Source organism: Triturus cristatus, chromosome 9 (genome assembly GCF_964204655.1).
Source record: "Triturus cristatus chromosome 9, aTriCri1.1, whole genome shotgun sequence".
Taxonomy (NCBI): domain Eukaryota; kingdom Metazoa; phylum Chordata; class Amphibia; order Caudata; family Salamandridae; genus Triturus; species Triturus cristatus.
The window spans coordinates 778,775,722-778,797,266 of NC_140592.1; the positions used below are offsets into that span (position 1 = coordinate 778,775,722).

At 40.0% G+C, this 21,545-nt stretch overlaps 1 protein-coding gene across 3 annotated transcripts in view; it reads left to right on the forward strand.

Moving 5' to 3' along the window:
• LOC146798835 (E3 SUMO-protein ligase ZBED1-like) overlaps nt 1-21,084 on the forward strand; it is a 52,939-nt gene extending 31,855 nt beyond the window's left edge. Inside the window, exons 3-5 of one of the 3 annotated variants that reach the window (XM_085626151.1) lie at nt 1,775-1,846; nt 6,094-6,144; nt 16,870-21,084. In XM_085626151.1, coding sequence (XP_085482277.1) covers nt 1,775-1,846; nt 6,094-6,144; nt 16,870-19,082 — 2,336 coding nt within the window. In that variant the 3' untranslated portion in view covers nt 19,083-21,084. The remainder of the gene's footprint in view (nt 1-1,774; nt 1,847-6,093; nt 6,145-16,869) is intronic. The other 2 variants (XM_085626152.1, XM_085626153.1) reach the window with 2 other exon arrangements.
• Nucleotides 21,085-21,545: the final 461 nt, after the last annotated feature.

A 21,545-nucleotide genomic window follows, 5' to 3' on the forward strand; every position in this document is an offset into this window, starting at 1 on the left:
CTCGGGCCTTGTATTCATGCCCTCAACATTAATGCTAAAACTCTGATAGACTTCTGAACAGTGAATGTTAAAAACATTAAAATTACTCATGTCAGCGATTTAGTTCCTGTTTCTGTTTCACAGGTTTTACTTAATCTTGCATTCCCTTAGTATGTTAGCTATTTCCATGATGTTGTGCATCTGTGTTTTTTGCATGCATCTTATTACACTTGGTATAGTTCATACGTTGACCTGAGTCGCTCAAGGAGTTTATGACAGCTGCAGTTGAGAGCTCTGCCCTGGAGGCTGAAGGTAGTATGAGTTTCTTTCAGTGCCTGTCAAGTGGGTTGGCCTCTCTGCAGAGCAAACAGAACAATGGTCACGTATTCTGGTTACAATCGAAATTCTGTGTTAGGGGTTGCACAATTGTCAAAATATTGACAAGGCGAAAGTAAAAGAAAATAAAGTGCTTACATGTGAGTGAGTGCCAGTGTATGTTAGGGGTCAGTGAAGTGAAGGAGATGCGAGGTATTGTGTTCAGAAGAGAGTGAAAAGAGGATACTGAAGATTAAAGAGATGAGGTTCAAGATATACAGATGGACAAGACGTGAAGAGAATAAGGGCAAACATGTCTAACATAAAGTACACATAACTGAAGACTAATACTCCTTCCACTGGCCTCAATATTCTTTAATTCATTGTCTCACAATTTCAGAATTGAAACATTTTCAATATTGAACGTTTACAACAAAATCATTGTTGTTACTCATTTATCTTAAACAGCTATAAACTGTTGACAAAGCCAATAGTCCTGGCAGGTGTGTCATCAGCTGTTTTGTTGTATATCTGGATTCAATAACAGAAAGCTCATAGAGAACCCAAAATACCGGTCGGGTGACACACTATGGGAATAACAGAAATTTCAGAAACTTTCTTGCATTCTCACTAATTTCTTTATTACAATTTGCTTTAAAATACACCCTTTGCAAACTTTTTTTCAGATATTTTGCGGGGGCTCACATGAGTATCGTAGTCCCTTCTTCAGCCTGCCCTGTGTAAGACCTCCGCCAAATTTAGATATTTCAGCCAGCATTGCAGGTATAGCTTTGCTGTAAGTACTACCTTCATCAAGGCAGGAGGACATACAGCAAAAATGTATTGCTAACTGGCGCCCATGTGATATGGGGGCTTGTCAGCAGTTTTTGCCTTTCAGTCTAGAAATGAGCAGCCTTGATGCATTGGAAGTTTTCTTCCACGCCCAGCGGTATCACAGCATATGGGCCACCAATTACACATTTGTAATCGAAGATCCAGATAAAGCTCTGTCATTAGAAACCTTATGGATCCCACTCCTCTCAATGAGGCGGAGTGAACCATGAGTTGAACGTTGTGGGTAATCTGCTGATTCCCTTTCTGCCAAACTCTTAATGGCGCCTGATTTTTCTTAAATCACCATGTACAGAGAAATATCAAGGTTCCAATATCTTCCTTTTCTAATCTCCTGTGTTACCTTTACAAAACCACCATTCATAGATGCCAAATAAAACTTCACTGTAAGTGTCCCATCGACTTTCCAAATGCTTGAAACGAAAGTGATTGATGTATTAACCCTGTAACTTCACAATGAGTCCTCTAGGACACCAGTCTGTGTCAACGCCTGTTGAGTTGGGGGGTGGGAGGGATTAGATAGAATGGGAGGGAATGCTTGTGTATTCGTGCATATTCATTTGAGTTCATGTCAAAAGTAGGTTTATTATTTAAGATATATAACAAAAGCTTTTATACTTTGCGACAGATGATTCAGCCATTATGCCTGATGAAGAAACACTCCCAAAAGAGGAGCCAGACCTCATGGGACATCAGAGAGGTCAGAGAATTGTGGGCAACTGGTGGGAGAACTGTGGCCATGTGAATTAATTCAGAAGCTTAACAATTTTATATATGCTGCTCCTTTTTCTGTGGAACATCTGTGGGTTAATAATGAACTTTCCCCATTGGGTTTTGTTCTTATTAAAATCTCCTTGTTTGTCACCCTTCCAATACTGTGGGAATGATAAAGCTTGGAAGGGGCGGAATCTGCATATGGAAGCTGAAACGTTTCCACAACTTTCTCTTACATCCTGTGGTTCTACGAAATTGGGTTAGGGGTTGCCCATGGGACAGCATTTATATTTTTTAAATGAGGGTATGTAACATTTATAAAACATCTTAATGAAACCTTGTGCAGATTTTGGGGTGATTTGGTCTGGTTTGCTTAACGGGTGCCAAAAGATAAAGGCTGTCAACATTGCTGGGAGATGGAATAAATTATTTCATATGATCAAAATAGGAAGTCACGACAGGGATGTTGAATTCGTATCACCCGGCGTCCAAGACGTGTTGTTTCTGGTCCAGGGCAACACGTTTTATGTTTATTTTGCCCACTCTAGCACAAATCCTTTCGCTGCCAGTTTACAGTACCATAGTACAGGTCTGCGAAAGAGGATTGTCTGCACTAAGGCATTATTTCTGTCCATAGGTATGAGTTGTTCAAACCAATACACAATTTGTTAATGCAAGAGCCTTTAAAGGGGGGGGGCAAGTGCTCTAAGAAAATACAAGGAGATGTGATCCCAGTGGGGTAATTGTAAAAACATGTATACGTCTTTGCAAAGTTTTTCAATCTTGATACTACTAGAGATGCTCCTAGAATGTTCTGTATTTATAAACAAATACACGAAAAACCTTGAAAGCAAGATTGGTGTTTGCTTTCAAAATAAAATGGGCACAAACACCTTGCACCTTAAAAAACAGTTTTGCTGGAATATTGTTTCATTTTCAACACAGTTTCTCAGATTCATTATTTAGTAAAATGAGTAATGATGCATGGCAATTTTTAGAAAAATAATAATGGAGAATCACAGTAAGATCAGCCTCATCAACATGAAAATAAATTAAGATCCAAATTCTTTAGGAAAGTCACAAAAGTGTACCCGCAGGTATATGTTCTTGTATTGATGCAGATTTATTAAAGGGAATGTAGGCCTAGATTTAATACTCCTAATACACGTTTGCGAATTGCCTTTTCGTATCAGCAGATGTACACCAGTATATTTGCCCATGCAAAAAACCAGTTAAGCAATTGTAAATTATCTCACTGCCTCCCTTTTCCCACCCATGAAGACATTTTACTCTTGCCCTTATAAGGAGTACATTTCCAATCTTTTACAGTGTTTCCAGCGTATTCCAGTGCGGGGAAAGATTAGAGAGGAGTAATGAATAAATACCCTTAAACTTGTACATTTGTGGGTATGCACAAACTCGCAGTGCATTCCCAACCCTGGAAATATTACTTCTCAGTAACTTCCAACCCCTATGAGTAGACTTTAAGAAAGATAGCAAAATTAGAGCCTTGCTAGAAAATATACCCTGATATATTATGAGCCCGGGCATAATCGGAGAGTCTGTTGTGAGAGCTTTGATATAATTAGAACATTGCCATTATTGTCACCTCACTGAATGGCTTCAGAAGGACAGGTGGATTTTTTTTAACAGGAGAAGCACATTTCTGATCCATCCTTTCCTTTGGACAAGTAGTTTTTTGATAAAATTCCACAAATTTGCATTACATATATTTGTCTATGCGAAAATAGTAGAACAAATTGTCCAGTGCTACGGGTTCTGCCCTTAAAAACACCTTCCACCACTAAGGCACTTTTTAATGACAACTTTGTGAGTTCTTTGAAGTCTCATTCCACATGTTTTAATCGAATATACCCACTTTATCTGTTCAAAGAAAAACTCTTTATTGTTTTGCCTTTTTACTTGTGTCCACTTTAATTTTTAGGTCTCACCTAGCAACCCAGCGCATGCTCTGCTCGCCTTGGCGAGACCTATTGTCGTTGGTTTCTCTGCCGAAGGGGGGCAGGAGAGGTGCACGCGTACGGACAGGAGATGTGCACTCCGTATGCGTGCACATCTCCTGTCCCCGCGTAGGGCTAGCGTTTCAACACAGCGAGCGCATGGCGCGCTTTCACTTTCCCTCCCTCCCTCCCCCCCCGTCCTCCTAGTTAGTTTCAGTGTTGGAGGACGGGGGGAGGGAGGGAAGGAAAGTGAAAGCGCGCTGTGTTGAAACGGCAGCCCTACGCCGCTCTCCAGGGACTCTCCACCGTCTGCAGGGACAGCTGCAGAGCTGCCCCGGTCTCCCGTTTGCAGAGTCAGCTGCTGGGGTATTTTAGAGCCCTCGCACCCTCCGCAGGCTCTCTCTTCCTCTGGCAGGTACAGCTGCAGGCTCCTTGCCCCTGCTTATCCTCTCCATGGCTCTGTGCCTTGTGCAGCAGGCATCCTCGTTCCTGGACCCCTTCCTCTCTGAGCCTTCATCACATCCCCCTCTATTGCTTCGCTATGTGCTGCGGCCTTTCTGTCCTCCAGATTCGCTTTCCTATCCCCCACCATTCTTGACTGTGCCCCGGAGCTGGCAGCCGGGCAGCGGCGACGACCCCCTCTTTCCATGGCGTGCACCCCTAGGACAGTGAGGGCATGCACCTGCCTCCGGATGCCTGTGCTGGCATGTCGTGCTACCAAGCTCTATGCAGAAGATGGGGCTCGGAGCCGGAACTTCAGCAAATCCTTCGCTCTGTCTGATGACAAGCAGCCGGCGTCCAATCAGGACGAGCCGTGGTGCTCCGATGCCACCCCCCAGCCCTCGCTTCCCTCTCATCCATATAAACCTCGGCATGGCCCAGAGTCCTCTCCCGCCGCATCACCGCCGCCCTCTCAGCTTCTTCCCTTTCATCCCGCCCTTCTCCCTCACCTCTCACCCTCATCTGTCTCTTTTCACTCCTTTCATCCTGTCTGTGTTAACTCAGCATTCTCGTCCCTTTAACCGCGCTGCCGCTCTTCATCGCCAACATATCCCCCCTACCCATCCTCGGCGCCCCTTCCCCTGTCTGTCATCCATAGGCCGCTTTTCCCCTGACCCTCCCCACTCCTGGCACTCGCCGCTCGTTTTGTGACCCCACACCCCCTCTATGGACGAGACAACTGTTTATGATGAAGTGCAGTCCCTGAACAGGAGGGGCCCGAAAAGCGGCCTTCCTCTGTAAATATTCAGCTCTTCAGCACTTTGTCAGGGGTAGTAAGCGCTATTTAAACAAGCATTTGCAATGCAATAGGTCTCGCAGTTACGAGAGTTTCAGCTATTGGCATTGTAAATAACAATGCCTTTTTTATTTTTATTTTTTAAACAAAAAAGGGCATTGTTATTTGCAATGTCAATAGCTCAAACTCGCGTAAATGCGAGACCTATTGCATTGCAAATGCTTGTTAGTTCTATTTACTGATCCGCCGGCATTAGGTTTGGAGTTTAAAAGGACACTTTTTCCAGGCTACACATCTTATAACTCAATATGTATGTCATTATCTTAGTTAGTCCCTGTCTCATACAATTCCTAGCAGTATCCTTATCTCAGTTGCTAGTTTCTGCTCCTGTAAAATCAATGGTTATTCACTGGCAACATTCAAATTATTTCCAATTGATTTAAAGTTCTTCAGTCCATGATACTGCTTACTTATTTATATAGTTAGGGATGACGCATACCTCCATAGAAAATCTGATATTTGTACCCTTAATTACTTTATAACTTTATCTCCCTGCCCCAACATGGGAGAGATGTAGCCTTACGGCTAGATCGGTCAACCTCGAAGCTGGGGAACCGGGTTCGAGTCTTGGCAAAGACGCTCAACATCCTGTGATTCTGCGCAAATCACTTAATCTCCCTGTGCCTGACAAAAATGAATGTGTCCTTCTGTAGCAAAACTGGTGCTCTTGTAAAGCGCTCTGATACCCGATTCAGGTCTAGTTCGCGCTATATAAAACTCTCTAAAAATAATCTGTGCCTAGCTTAGAGAATTAAATATTTAACAGAACATTTAAAAGCAGGCTCACTTTAGTGCAGATCTGTTACAGGATTGTGAAGTTATTAGAGGGTCCCATACCTTTTTTTCTGTTGTCAGAGAAATGTGATTTCCCATAAGAGATTTTTCTGCCTGCTTATTTCCAAAACTACTAAACGAATGTTCACCAAATTTGGGTTCACAGACTTTCTATCATTAGGTACCTATTCTTGGTTGCAGAGAATCCGTTCAGCTGTTCTGAAAAGGAGGACTTCTTGATTACAGACGAACGTAAGTACATTAGACCAATACGAAAAGGATAACCCTTAGAGGTGCGCCAAAGTTAAGAACACGGACATAAGAGGGATACCAACTCACCCACCATCTTGGCCAGTGTCACCAGAAATAAGATTAAATACATGTCAAGCTTCCTTATTAGCCTGATAAAAGTGTCTGATACCCTGGGTGTCTATAGAATCTCAGATGAGGGCAAAGTGGCTCCATATGGGATGAACCTAAAGGGTTTAAACCTCAATCACAGACTTGAACATCCAACATTCGACCTCTTAAAATGCCCACAAGTGTATAATTGAACCCATAACTTTGAAACAGAGAGAGACAAAGTAAAAGTACCTTTGCTTAATATATTAAGGGCCTGAAACGGAATTGAGATGGGTAAGAGCAACTACCAGTTGAATTAAATCCACTGTTGAGTGTAAGATGTGAGTTTAGAAAAGCCCAGCAACTATTTTACAACCATTGCCAGTTCCCTGTATGATGTTTAACAAAGCAAGTCTTAACGTGAACCACAAATTCAGCCATTTAAGTTGGTTGAAGTGACAAGAGAAAGAGACCATGATACCTCAAGAAATCCAAGGGATAACCAACTCTGGTCCATTGGTTATTTGACACAAGAAGAAAAAACAGCTCTTCAAAAAACAGTTTGATGATCAGTAAGACGTTTATCCTCTCCCACTTGATCTTTGAATGGGCTCCAGTTATCAGGAGCCAAGCCTAGCAGATACTCTCTGTGAAACTCAGGACAGAGGTATCCCAGGTACCTGTGTAAACAATCTATATGGTGTCCGCTGTGGCATTCTCTACTAAGTAATTGTTTACAACATGCAGAGATAACTGGTCGATCTTTTCCCAAGTCTGATCTGGTGAGTCACCTATCTCTTTGAATATGATTGTGCTATGACATTGAGTAGTGCAGAATTCAGTTTGTGAGGAGCAAGCAACAAAAGAGACTAAAATGTTGGTACCTACTGCCACTTCATTGGAGACTTGTTGTGGCATTGTTCAGTCCTGTGCCCCATTAGGTACATAACCTGGCCCCCATCTTATTTTGTCACCATCTATTTTAAGGACTAGCCAGGGAGAAGGGGAACACAGAACACCGCATATCAAACAGATTAAGTGCCACTCCCAATGTCGAGCCTGTCTGATTGCTATTAATACAAGAATTCTCTCTTTCAATTTTTATAGAACCATATTAGGGTTCTTATTTAAAATCAATCCCATGAGATGAAGTCTGAAGGTACCATTTCCTCAATGTCTGTAGCCAACATACTTACAGGCCATCAACAGTGCAATGGTCTGCATTTCCATCATTGAGGCAGACTGCCCATTCATCATCATACTGTCATAACCAACACTGACCAAAATATTATGTTGAAGAGCCTCCCCGAGCATGGTCCTCAAAACACAACACTGAACTAGATGGACTCTTTCCTCGGGGAGAACTGAAGCAGTTAGTTATCAACATTTATGTCCAGTTGGGTATCCATGGATTATGGGGATTAGGGCACATTATTATGACATTAGATTTCACTATTTTTCTGCACACTTTTATGAAGCTTTTACATTCATGGAAACATCACTTGCTATCGGCACACAGGTTTCATCATTCCTTTTTTAAAATCTCTGAAGCAATTCTTTACTACAAGACTCCATTTTGTACTCATTTGGAGGCTATTAATGGGGAGATAGGTGTGGACTACCTAAAGCTTCATCCTATCAAATCAGAACCATGACTTTAGGATGACTTTAGGATTACAACTGACTAATTTTCCTAAAGAATCGTGGGCAGTTGACAGGTGCCTGTCCAGAAAATAAACAAATGTAGGTTCTGGATAGACTTTGAAGAAATGTGACATAATGGAAGCAGTGAGTGCAGGTTTCCATATTTACATCTCCTGAAAATATATCTTGAGATCGGTCAGTTTTGTGCAGACTATATCCTTTTCTAGAAGTGGTAATGACTGCATCACCAGCATAATCAGTATATGTGGGTGGATTGCAAAACAAATCCACTAAATTACAAAATCTACAAAATGATGCTGTACGCATACTGAAATTACTGACTGTATTAAGTTTAGAGCTCTGTGAACACACTATCATCTTTTCTCTGGTTCCTTGTTTTCTAAGGTATCATTTCACCAATTATAAACCTACGAGGTACATATAGTTAGCTGTTAAATGTAATCTTGTAAACACCAAACATGAGCAATCAAAATGGGCGGGTGGGATGTTTTCAGTGTGCATGACCAAACTGTGGCTTTCTGTCCCACAGTCACTAAGAGATTGAGAACGGGCTGATTTTCAAACCTGAATTGAAAACATGTCATCTTCAGTAGGCGTGCTATCAAGTTTAGCTTTCTACCTCCTGTTTTCTATTTTAGTTTAGATTTCGTTAATTTATTTCTTTTGGGGCTAAGTGGCTTCTTTGGCAAAGAACTCTGCGCCCTAAAATAATCCCTAACTTAGCAAGTCAAGTCTTCGCCCATTCACATAGCCTTTGGTTAAGAAATGGTGCTCCTGAACTATGATGGCTAGTGAGATAAGAGAAAAAGTACAATTTCCAGTGCAGTTCCTCATTTATTCTCTGCATGGTTTTGGAACAATCCTGATTAGAAATTTGAATTACCCCTTAATCCGGATATAATAGTACTTGCCAGTGGCGGCAACCTGTCATTGGGCATACTTTAGGGAGCCACATACCTCTCAAAGAACATTGGCCTCACATTCCTGAGAAGACCAGGCCCAAGGAGTGAGACCCTCCCCTGGACCCTAGATGAATCCTTGCACTATTCTCCTTGTCACATACCTTACATTCCTATATGAATTCTTGCTCATGACTGACCGCTATGCAGACTACCCAGAGACCACAACATAGATCCTGCCAGACCACAGGAGGGCATAGTTGATGGATGTGACATATGTACCTATTCCTAGAGGTTAAACACCCATATGAAGTATCTGCGTTTATTTACAGTTCAGCTACCCAGAAAACTTCTTCCAACAAGAAGTCATGGGCCCCTCTTACAATAAACAAACAAACAGAGTCCATTCTCAATGTGGGTCCTACTATACCACATGACGGAGAATGACAGGCCCTGTTTTTAACCCCTTGTGTGCTCATGACGAGCCCAGCTCGTCATGAGGCACAGTGGAGCTGTGCTCATGACGAGCTGGGCTCGTCATAACTGTCGCGCCACTCCCACGCGTAATTGATTCCCCGCCTGTGCGGGATAATCAATTAGTGGGCGGAGTTGTGACGTCATGCGCCCAGCTCCACTGTGCCTCATAACGAGCTGGGCTCGTCACGAGCATAAGGCCGACACCACCCCCCCTCCCACCGCGCCGCGGGGGAATTACCCCAGTGGCGAAGGGGTTAAGTATTCTTATGTTGATTTGTAGAATAGGATGTTTATCTGCTTCTGATCCAGCTTTGCCTTGTTCTGTTAGATGAAAGGTAATCTCCCCTTTGCCCAACTGGACTATCCAAACTCAAGCATGAGCCATCTAAACTTTCATATTACCTGACTAAGCATTACATTTTTTTTGTCACTAGGGCTGGGTGGCCAACTAAGAGCAAGGAAAACAATATATTTAGGCACTAGAGATTATATTGATCCCATGCACTAGAGATGGCTACACTCCTAGGCTCTATAGAATGTACGCTTCCCATACAGTGCAGATGGCAGTGCTCCCAGGTAGCACAACAGTTTTTCTGCCAAGCAGTAGACCTGGTAAGGCACCGAAAAAAAAGCAACCACGTCTTCTATACGCTGAAGAAAGTTGAGCATCAGCATCTAACTTCTTGAGATTGCAGTACTCCCAAGCATTGCATATGGCTGTATTCTCTAGAGGTGCAAGAGATAGGTGCTGCCCTAGTCATACACATCTTTATGGACCTTTTTAGACCCTTATATTGCAAAACACTGATTAATTTTTTTAAATAGCAGTATTTGATATCTTATGGTAACCGTCCTGTGGGGGACTGCTATGCTGTAGTCTTACCACAACAACATAATCCTACCGTATCGGACTATATAAAAGTCTTTTTATTAAACTCTTTGGAAATGCTTAACTGGCTTGCTAATTGAGCTACTATAATTCCAAAACACTTCCTACCATTGGTCCTTTGCTCCCAAAGGAGAGAACATTTCCAGTCATTGAATACCCTAGCATTACATGCGCCTTTTCAGTAGCTTACATTTCACTTCCTTGGAAGAACTACCTAAATATGCAGTGTGTGGGTGAATCTGTGTCATCTGAGTATGCTCATTAGTCGAGTTAATAGAGATAAATTGGTTTCAATAAGTACAACTCGGGTTCTCTTTTTTTGTAGCCTGGCCTGAGTGTCAATGCAGTGCCCCATGAAAGCTGGTGTTCATACATACAAACTATTACAACATGCCATTAATGTATAAAGAACTTCAATGTCACGACTAGTTTAAAATGATAAAATTGTTAATAAAAAAGAATAGCCAACATGAAGAAAAATGGGTTAAAAAATATGTATAAATGATAACATGAACATGCAATGGATAAATACATTATACTCAAGCTTAACTGATAATAAAAAAATAATGAAACTTGGTGCCTATAAAAATGATTACTAAAAAGTGTATCGTCAAGTCCATTGAAAATTCCAAAGATAGTGAAATACATCACGATTGAAAATTAAGAGTAAAATATCACATTAAAGCAATGAAATATCCGCAATAATAAAAAAATAAACCCTAATAAAAATATTGATCAAAATTATTACCATAAAAATTAATTTAAAAATCCCAAATTATAGAAAAGAAATCTTTATGTACCTTGTTTTGCTATAGCGCCATTTTACCAGTTGGTCTTAGAGGGCTATAACAGTGGGGACCAAGATAGAGCTGAATTTAGAGAACATGCAGTCAATCACCATTATAAAAACCTGGTATCTGTATTCCATTTTTGTTCACAAGTTAGGTACACGTGCGGAGATAGCCTCAGTCATATGCAGCTCTCTTACTCATAAGGTCCTGAGCAGAACAAAGTTGCATCTAGAAACTGTGATTCGAATTTGACTTGTGTATATGATATTTTAGCCACTTTTCAACTTGAAGTGTATTTCTCTGGGTCGAGTTTTATAGTTGAGTTAAAAAAGAGATTTCACTTTGCCAAACTCTTTGAAATCTTTGGGGCAGATTTCCAGCGACACAGTTGGAAATAATTGTAGCTCTTGTATTGTCTTTGTTTCTTTAATGAAATCATGACGTCATGATTCGGCAAGTATCACAGTCACTGTTTAGAATGATTGGATTTGTTATTATTAACACTCGGAGATCCTGTCCCATAAGAATTGCCAATAAACTAAATGCTGCATTGTGTCTCTGGTTCTGCTATTTGACAATATCGACTAGGGAAATTGGACCTGTGCAATGTGGTGGCACATGGTAGAAGAATCAGCCAAGTTGGAAATTGAATGAAGTATTGAATATTCTCACGATGCTCTGCGGACGCTTTGACGACAAAAAGATACATAAATGACATCACAGCACGAGTGTAAATCAGTGCCCACATGAATGAGCATGTGCAAGAAAGCAGTTTCCTAGCACGAGAGCCAGGCGAATGAGCTAGGAAATACTGATGCGCGTGTGAAAGTACAAGAAGACGCACACACAAAGGTGCAAGAATAAGTATCAGAACAAGTCTGTGCATATGCACAAAGCTGAGCCAGACCAAACGGGTAATCATAAGCACATGAGCACAAATCTGCCAACACGCACATGTAGCAGAATCAGAACAAGCATGTGAAAGTATGTGAGTGCGCAGAAAGAAAGTTGTGGCAGCTCAAGGCAGGAAGTAAATAAAGCATAAAAGAAATTAGACTACAGTTAAAGCTGGATACTAGCAAGTAAAGCATACAACATTAAAGAATAGTTGAAGCAGAATTTAAGTCTGTTATAATTTACAAATGTATAAATGATTATTAAAAGAAGATTTTAAAAAAGACGAAGGAAGTCACAATAAATATAGAAACAATGGCATCGCCACCAAAGTCAGGATAATTTACACAGAATACGTCACTTACAATAGGAAAGTGGCATATTGAAAAACTGAGCATTACAAGTGCAATATTTAGAAGACCATCACTGTTTGATATGTCGGACACAAAAAAGAAGCCAGATGGGGAATATATTTACCCTGATTTAAACATCATTTACGAGCAATGTGTAAGACACCCACAAACAATCAGATACGAGATCATCTCTTTTTAAATTAAGTCTGAGAGGATGTAGAAGAACTACTAGTGCTGTAGTCTTTTAGGTCAAACAACAACATATGAAGGCAGAATTAAAATGTTTATAAGAGTGGTTTGATCCTGAGAGAAACATTGATTATGAAAGGTACATATTTAATACTTTATGTCAGAGAAAAGATGAAATGCTAGATGATTTCATAAATATCTAAGAAAATTGGTGACTCACTGTGATTTCCATAGGTTTTGTATAAGGATTTAATAATAATTACGCAATTAGCAAGAACTGAAACAAGCTGATACATAGAATAGACATGGAGTACGTCTAGCGCAAGTTTAAAAAAATGTGACAAACGTGGAAAATATACCCATTTTTCAACTGTTTGTAAGAGCAAAGGCTATATTAGGCTTAGAAAACCTAGCACTGGGAAATGAAATAAAAAAGAGCCAATATGCAAGGCAAATAGATAATGGAGAAGTGAAAGAAGCTGAAGAAATATCCCCAAAGAGAAAAATCATAGAATATTTCTACATGATGGAAGACAAAACCAAGAAGGAGAATTAATTTTGTTGAAAGTAATAAAATGAAGAAAATAGCACCAGTACAATTGCAAATTGAGCAATATCAAACAACTTTTGTATTAGACGGTGAAGTAACCTGTAACATCATGTGTGTGACATAATACAACAAGACGGTCAATAAACATCCACTTACACCATCCAATATTAACATATATTGATGAGTCCCACAATCTGGTAGAAATCTAGGGAAATTTGAAGAAACAACATATGAACATTTCACATCTCAAGAAGAGATGCATGTGTTGAGAGGTGAAGTTCCAGCTCCTTGTACATTAGCTGATGTTACTTCACAAATTATGGGTCTAGCAGTCACGGCTTACAGGATCAACACTAATTAATGAGTCCATTATAACAACAGTTTCAAGGGATTGGTGAATCTAAAACTCCTAAACTAAATGTACATGTAAAAGAAAATAGGAAAACCTGAAGCACTGAATCACCAAAGAGTGGCAGTCCATTTCCAAAAGAAAGTGGAAGACGAAATTAAGATTCTTTTGGATCAGGATATAATAAAGCCAATATGTAGACCAAATCTATGGGTGTCCTCAATTCTGGCAGTTCCAAAGAAAGGGATGAACAAGATTTGCATATGTGTTGATAAGCGAATACTAAATACTTCCCCTGAAGAAGAGTAACACCCTGGGGTGCTACAGGCAGATATGATAAGTTACTTAAATGGAGCTATAGTGGTTTTAAAGATAGAGCTATACAAAGGGTATCTCCAACTTGAATTAGACAAACAGCCACAATATATTATCATCTTTCAAACGCATTTAGGACTATTTCAGTACAAGAGACTGAATTTTGAAATATCGTCAGCAGCTGAGAATTTCTTAAAGAAAGTCAGAAAGTAATAAGGCCAGTAAAAACAACTTAAATTATAGTGAGGACATCCTAGTTTTGGGGAAGACTCCAGAAGAATATGTCAATACATTATTGCAAATGTGTGTGCAACTTATGGAAGCGGGTTTAACACTAAATTCAGAGAATTGTGAAGTCTGCAAAGGAGAACTGATATTGTTTGGTCATATATTTTCAAGTAAAGGAATGAGACCTAATAAAATTGAGACCAGTCATAAGACAATGGAATTGCCAGATATGTTTGAGGTACATTCTTTACTTGGATTAATTGTTATTTTAGCAGTGTGAGAGATGACTAAAAAGGGACATATATTCAAGTGGACTGAGAAACGCAACAAAGCATTAAAAATGAAGGGAAATAAGGCTTACTTTGACCTGCAAATGTGTACGGTCTTGACGGTAGACTCTAGTGTAGTTGGTTTAGGAGTGATATTGGCACAGGATAAACCTGGAAAAGACTCACCTCAACAAATTATATCATAAGCCGCAGCATGACAGAAACAGAAAAGGCATACACTCATGCAGAGAAGGTAGGTTTAGATGTTGTGTGGATTTGCAAGCATCATCATTTATGCTTGTATGGAAAGCCATTCACGATAATTGCAGACCACCAAGCACTTGTTGGAATGTATGGAAATCCACGTAGAATAGAAAGGTGGAGAATGAGGCTCATGGATTATGATTTTAGAATAAACATTACAAGAATACAATCTAGAAGACTGCATATTGCATCATCCACTAACTAATCTTGATCGCAAGTGTTCAATGGCAGAACAATATATTGACTGTAACGTGAGGGAATCAGCTCCCGAAATGATAACAATAGAAATGTTGTTAAAGGCTATGAAGGAAGATACCACCTTACAAAAAGTGATTAAAACAAATAAATGGAGTTGTGCTAACTCTGCAACTAAATTTAAAGAAGCAGTAAGGAGTAATGAAATGTCAGCATTCTAATATATTCAAGAGGAGCTGACAGTCTGCAGGTGGGATGTGAGGCAAAAGAATTGTAATACTGCAAGCTTTAAGGAAAAAAGTAGTCTAGCTCTTATGGACGTAATATGGGTACTCTTATCTACAAAACACTGCTGAGAAAATTTATGGTGCCAGGTTTGCATTTCTTGGTTGAACACACAGTGCATTCTTGTCAACTGTATCATACTGTTAAAAAACAAAATCCAGCTGCGAAATTGATAATGAAAAATCTCCCAGAATATTTCTAATCATCAGTGGCTGTTGATTTTTATGGACCAAGTGGATCAGTTTGCTCCCTTTTAATTATATTGTTACTTTCACTGAATATTCACTATTTCCTGTGGTTCAACAAATATTTTCAGTTTCAGCTTTGTCAGTACTTTGAATCCTGGATGAAATATTTGCAGAGGTTGGTGGTACCAACAACACTCAAAATGGATAATGGCCCACCATTCAATGGAACCAAGTTTAGGCGTTTTGCACAATATCTAGGGGGCTAATTTATAATTTGGCAGATGGAGGTTTGGCAGTCAGGGCGATGGAGTAAATTACTCAGTCACCTTGACTGCATCTCCGCACACCATATTATGAAATGACTACCAAGCCGGTGGTCATTCTTAAAGCATTGCCAGGAACCGCTGTCATGTTGGTTCCTATCAATGCTCCAGTTTAACCCACGGCTCTGTCAAGCATGACAGAACTGCACAGCAAAATGTTTTCTTTTTTATCTTTTTTTTTTTTAAATCCCAAAGCAGGATTTTCTGTTTGAAAATAAGAAAGACAATGTTTCCCTCACCCGAGAGTCCTCTCCCATAGCGAGGGGAGCAATTTGTAGTTTTTACTGCCCCTTACCACTAGGGTTTTCCTGGCAGGTGATAGGCAGTGAAAACTGACCTCTAATTCTACCCATCTAAATTAGGTGGGTGGAATTAGAGTTCAACCTCTGACAGCCCGTTTGTCTCCGTCCACATTAAACCAAAGGTCCACTCGCATTTAAAATGTCCGGACGGACCACAGTCTTGGCGGTACGGATCCTCTATCGCCGTTGCAAGAGTATCCATACCGCCAAGATATTCATCAGACCCCAGTTATCAATTATAGGATGCACCTTTAGAATAGGTCACATGACCATTATTTAGGTTGATCTGTCCGAGACAGGGCCCTGGCTAGAGTTGTTCCAAGCTCTCAATAACATAAAATCCTGTAAAAACAAATATACGTATGTCTTCTAACTATGCATTACTTATAAGTGACAGCCACAGCTCAATGAACTGCATAGATCCATGAGGCATAACTAACAGCAGTTTATTTTCAGTGAAGATTTCATATCATACAGCTGTTGTGGGTCCAAAGAGGGAAGATCATCTTTTAAGTGGAAATGTTGGTGTAGTTCTAATAGGCTTCTTTTAAAGTATCACATTTATGTCCTTTCAATTTAAATATTACTATTAGGGCCTTTTATCTGAAGGACCCATATCCTTCACAAAGTTCTATTTAAATGGAAGAGGTCAACACTGTGCTCTGTTATTGACCAACATGTTTATTGTAAACTTGCTATACCTTCAGCACGTCCAGTTCGGTTCCATTTCTGTTCCTTTCACAGTAGAGAATATCCCTCAAGTAACAAGCCGTGATTAAGGCCTAGCACTCGATTAGGAAGTGGTTTGATAGCAGAACTTTCACAGGGGCACATGAGAAGCAGGTCGTCGCATTATAATAACTTGGAATTACCATTAGAAACTCTACGATTCTCAGTAAAAAAGTGACTGGGCATCTTTCACTTCTTGCTGCAGCTACACTTCCCGAGACAAGCTAAATACAATAGAGAGGTGTTTCTTATATTCTTCAGCTGCTACCCATGATTAGCAGTTCTTCCCCTGTGTTTCCCAAGTTGCTACACAAGAGAACTCTGTAATTATTGTATGTGTTTTGTTAAAAATTTGAGAAAACCAGTGTATAAGTTGCAGTATGTTTAGGAAATGTTACAACAGTACAATAGAGTACGTCGAAATGCAATAATGGAAAATTCACATGCATCTCATCGTAGATTCTTTTTTTTCTTTTTATAGCGACCCAGATTTTGGAAAACCAGGAACTGCAAGATCATCAGTCTGAATATGAGGATTCTTTGCATATTGAACAGCCAATGTCCAATGCAACAGAGCAGGAGTGGAGTTGCCAAGGTCAATTGCTCTATAATGCCGATAGACCGGAATCGGAGAGGGTTGTTTTGAACACATTCGCAGATGATGATCAACAGGCCTCCATGTCTTATGCTGGTAGCAATTATGAGGAAGTACGTTATCACCAGCATCCAATTTATGAATACTATGAAAAGGTTGCTACTACTAGTGGGACTTGTAGCACTGATAGCAGCATAGAGTTCAGATGTAAGTGCTGTGGTGACACTAAGAAGACCATCATTAAAGTGAAAGGCTCCACCACGAGTAATCTTCTCAGGCATATTGAACGTGCTCATCATTCAAAGTATGTCATATTTCAAAAGGCCCACAAAGCCTACCACGCAGCAAAATTGAAAGCAAGCCTAGCTCAGATGGGATCGCAACCAAAGCAAAAATTGATGGCGGTTTTTGTAAACAAGAAAAAAATTAAACCAAAAGAGAAAGAGGAGTTGGATGACGCACTCGCCTTAATGATAGCACAAGACTTACAGCCTTTATCAGTGGTAGAAAATGAAGGGTTTCGGTCTTTTGTGAGAAAGCTGAATTGCAATTATGATATCCCTTCAAGGAAGAGTTTGACATATTCAATCCTCCCAAAAATGCAAAGGTATGTCAAGCGTGAAGCTTTTTTCGAATTGGGAAAAGCAAATCAAGTTGCACTGACCTTTGATCTATGGACCTTACCAGCCAATGATGCCTACCTGGCACTTACTGCTCATGTTCTTCAACAACCTACCTGTGTTAGGAAACAGTTCTGTTTAGGAGTGAGGTCTTTGCCCGAACAACATACTTCAGAGAATCTAGTAGAACAGATATCACTAATTCTACAGGAATTTAGTCTTCCCATGGAGCAAATCAGTTCTATCACAACAGATAATGGCACAGCTGTTGTAAAGGCAGTCAATCTTCTTGGCCTCTCAGAAAAGCATGTTCGATGCATGGGACACTGTTTTCATTTAATTGTGACGGAATCAATAAAAGATGTTAGATGTGTGGACTACATTTTTGATAAGTGCCGTTCTATCAGTAAATACTTCAGAAACATTCCTGCATCTAGCCATTTACTTAAATACATGCAAACCCGAAATAAACTGCCTGAGACCAAGCTGAAAGTAGATGTGAGCACCAGGTGGAACAGCATGTACGACATGGTAAAAAGAGTTCTAGAGCAGGAAATTTCCATCAATGATGCACTTGAAGCAGCAGCACAAATAAACGAAAGCCATTCCCCGAATATTCCACAGGCGATGACAGCAAATGAAGCCAGTATCCTTAAAGGCACTTTGGGAATTTTGGAGCCTTTTTTAATTGCCACTGAAAAACTATCTGGACAGGCATATCCAATATTGTCCATGGTAATTCCAATAATTACTGAACTGCAGGCATCACTGGTTGCTTTAATGGAACAGCACACATTAACCGAGAGCACAGAAGGTGAACATAATGGTGAAAAGGGGACTCAAAGCCAAGACGGAGGAATACAAGCTACTCAAGAAACAAGTCAGACCAATCACAATTCCATTATCAGATTGCTGTGTCAGACTGTTAAGGAGCTCACACACGTTAGATTCAAAAACATTGAAAACCATTGTATTTTGGGTAAGGCAACTATTTTGGATCCTAGATTCAAAACCTATGGTTTCCAAGAACAGTATGCAGCAGATAAACACGTAAAGCAATTAGATTTTGAACTTGAGCAGCTTTCACCCAAAACATCATCAACGACAGACAACTCGGAGTCTGGCCCTCCTCCACCAAAAAGAAAGCCTGAAAGCGAATTCTGGAAGGTACTTTCTAAAAGGAAAGCTGAATCTGAAAAGGCAAAAAAATCAACTGCATCGGAATTATATGTGTACCTCGCGGAAGAAATAGAAGATTTCTCAATTGATGTCTTCTCGTGGTGGGGAAGGAACTCATTAAAATTTCCTCTACTTTCGCAATTGGCATTTAAATACTTGTGTGGTACTGCAACCTCTATTCCTAGTGGACAGCTGTTTACTAAGACTGGTGACAATGTTACTAGTAGACGGGCTTGTTTGAAACCTAGTCACATGGAAATGCTGACCATGATAAAAACCAGCTCCGGACAGTGTCACTGAAAATCAACTTATAATATTCAATACATGCTTTCAAATGAACTATATGCAGGCGTTTTTAAAGATAAACTTCCAGACCCCAACATTAGTGGCATCCTGGTCCACTTCAGATTTATGAATCTAAAACTTTTCTACAGGCCTCACTGACTAGTAATGACGAGTACCACAAAGATCTAAAATTCTGCCACCCACTTCAGACCAGCATCATCACTGAAATCCCCCCCGGCTTCCGGTCAGAATCCAGATAAAATGTACAATCCTGTTACTGAACTACAAGCAAGAGCTAAGTCAACACGTCAAGATGAATCCAGACAACTGGAATTTTCGATCATAGGCGTGTACGGAGATGGTGGCAGAAAACTCTCTATGCAACTTCCCTCTCTGTGGAATCGACAGTAACCCCATCAAGCCAACCAACTACATAGCCCTTTCTGTCCCTCTGCAGTCAATCCGGTCAGTAGCCCACAAACTGGCACCACCCAACACAAAATACGCTCTCATAAGTGTACTTTTAGCTCATACAACCCATTTTGAGTTCTTTGCCATCCCTCTTTCACTGTAACCTTGGGGCCTTCTGTAGGCAATATTTAGTACACATCTGAAATGTTTCTATTTGTAGTGTGTACTATTCAAATCATGTAAAAAAAAATGCATTCCCCACATAAGTGGAACTATTTCCTGGCCTGCAAGGATCTCCGAGATTTATATTAGGGTGTTTTTTAAAGGAATATAAATTAACCGTATTTATTTGACCATTACAGGACATGTACTAACTAGTCCCTGATTTTTCTCTCATCCTGATGGGATGTTGCAGACTCCATTGTTCCACGAAATCGGAGTGAGGGTAAACGTAGTACAGTACACATATGTATTGTACGAGGAATGCAACAAAGGCAGCAATGAAAGACACAAGACCATAGGGATGAAAACAAGGAAACTGTGTTGAGGGACCATCCACCAAATGGACCAGAAACTCCCCCAAAAAACTATTTTTTTAATTGGTATTTGGAATTATAACACACATGAATAGATTGGCTTCTCAAAATTTAAAATTGATGGGTTCTAGTAGTTTAAATGTGTTTGTTTCAAGGTACATTATTATGCTACTCATGCAGGATAAGTGAGTTCTATGCTCTCTTAACGAAAGAGTCGTACATTCTTTGCCACAAAGAATGTCACTGAGCCATGAATGTATTTCCACAAAAGCAGGCACAATCTTCTTTCCCCAAATGTTGATACTGAGTTCTATTGAAATCAAGATAGCTCTCTTCCATTCTTTTTCCCAGTGTTCTCCTACTTCTAGAGACCTGGAATGTTGTGAACTTGATGTCAAGTAGACACATATTTTTTAAACGTATACAACAAAAAGGCATTGAATAGCCTGCTACACTGTTTGGCTTTTTTGGTTGGGCTTCCCTGTGTTTTCTGCTAGGTCCATACTAAAGACTTCCATTAATGGGCGAATAGCTGCGTGTATTGCTGTTTTGAGGACTGAGTCGAAGCTGTACGCCCTAATACCAGTGATAACGCCACCAATAGTAACAGTGTCAGTGGCATATCAAAATGTTATGCCAATTGTGGGAGGCTGCTCTTTAGGCTACTCCATGCACCTTTTGTAAGCACTAATTCTGTATACCATGTCTCAGTCTTTTGCCAATTCGTTATTCACAGCCTTTTTGCTTGAAGTTTTGTTTGGTGTCCTGCGGTTCCCACCTCTTATCGGCTCTTATGCTTGCTGTCAAATATTTGGTACCTACGACAATAAAACCACAGTTGTTGGGGGGGCAAAGCAGAGTCGTCTGTTTGCTCTGAAGTTCTGGTTATATCTGGTGTATCCATGAGTGTCTTATTGTGCTAAAAAATGTTTTTTGCTTTTTAAATATTAATACATGCATGTTAAGAAATTATATATTTTTGAAATGTTACTGAATACTGTAATGTATTATAATGTACCACATTTTTATATTGAAGCACGGTTACAAATAAATTGCTTTTGAATTTTAAAGAGATCTATCATACTTTAACATGATATATCTGTACAGCATAACCTTAACAGCAGGTACGTAATTACAATATAGTCTACACCTGAAGGGTGGCTGTTTATATGCAAATTTCAAGTGTTTTTGTTATCCTGTGTTTGAACCGTTTAAACGCTTACATATAATTTAGATCAGACTCCTTGTTTCTGTTACTTAGCTTTGACCCAATGTAGGAGAAACGTCAAACAGGAAAGGTAAGTCAAAGGCCCACTGGTCTCTCTATGAAAGCAGCTGACATTTACATTACTTGCGAGGCAGTAATTACTTTGAATTATTTCTCTTGTATATTAAAATTATAATACGTACAAGTTTGTACATTTGTTGCATTTGAACTTTGCAAAGTATTTCATGTGTGGTTTTCTTGACATACCATTGTGGGATTTCTCAGTGTGGTTTGACTTTCTTGGTGAATATTCTGGCTTGCCCA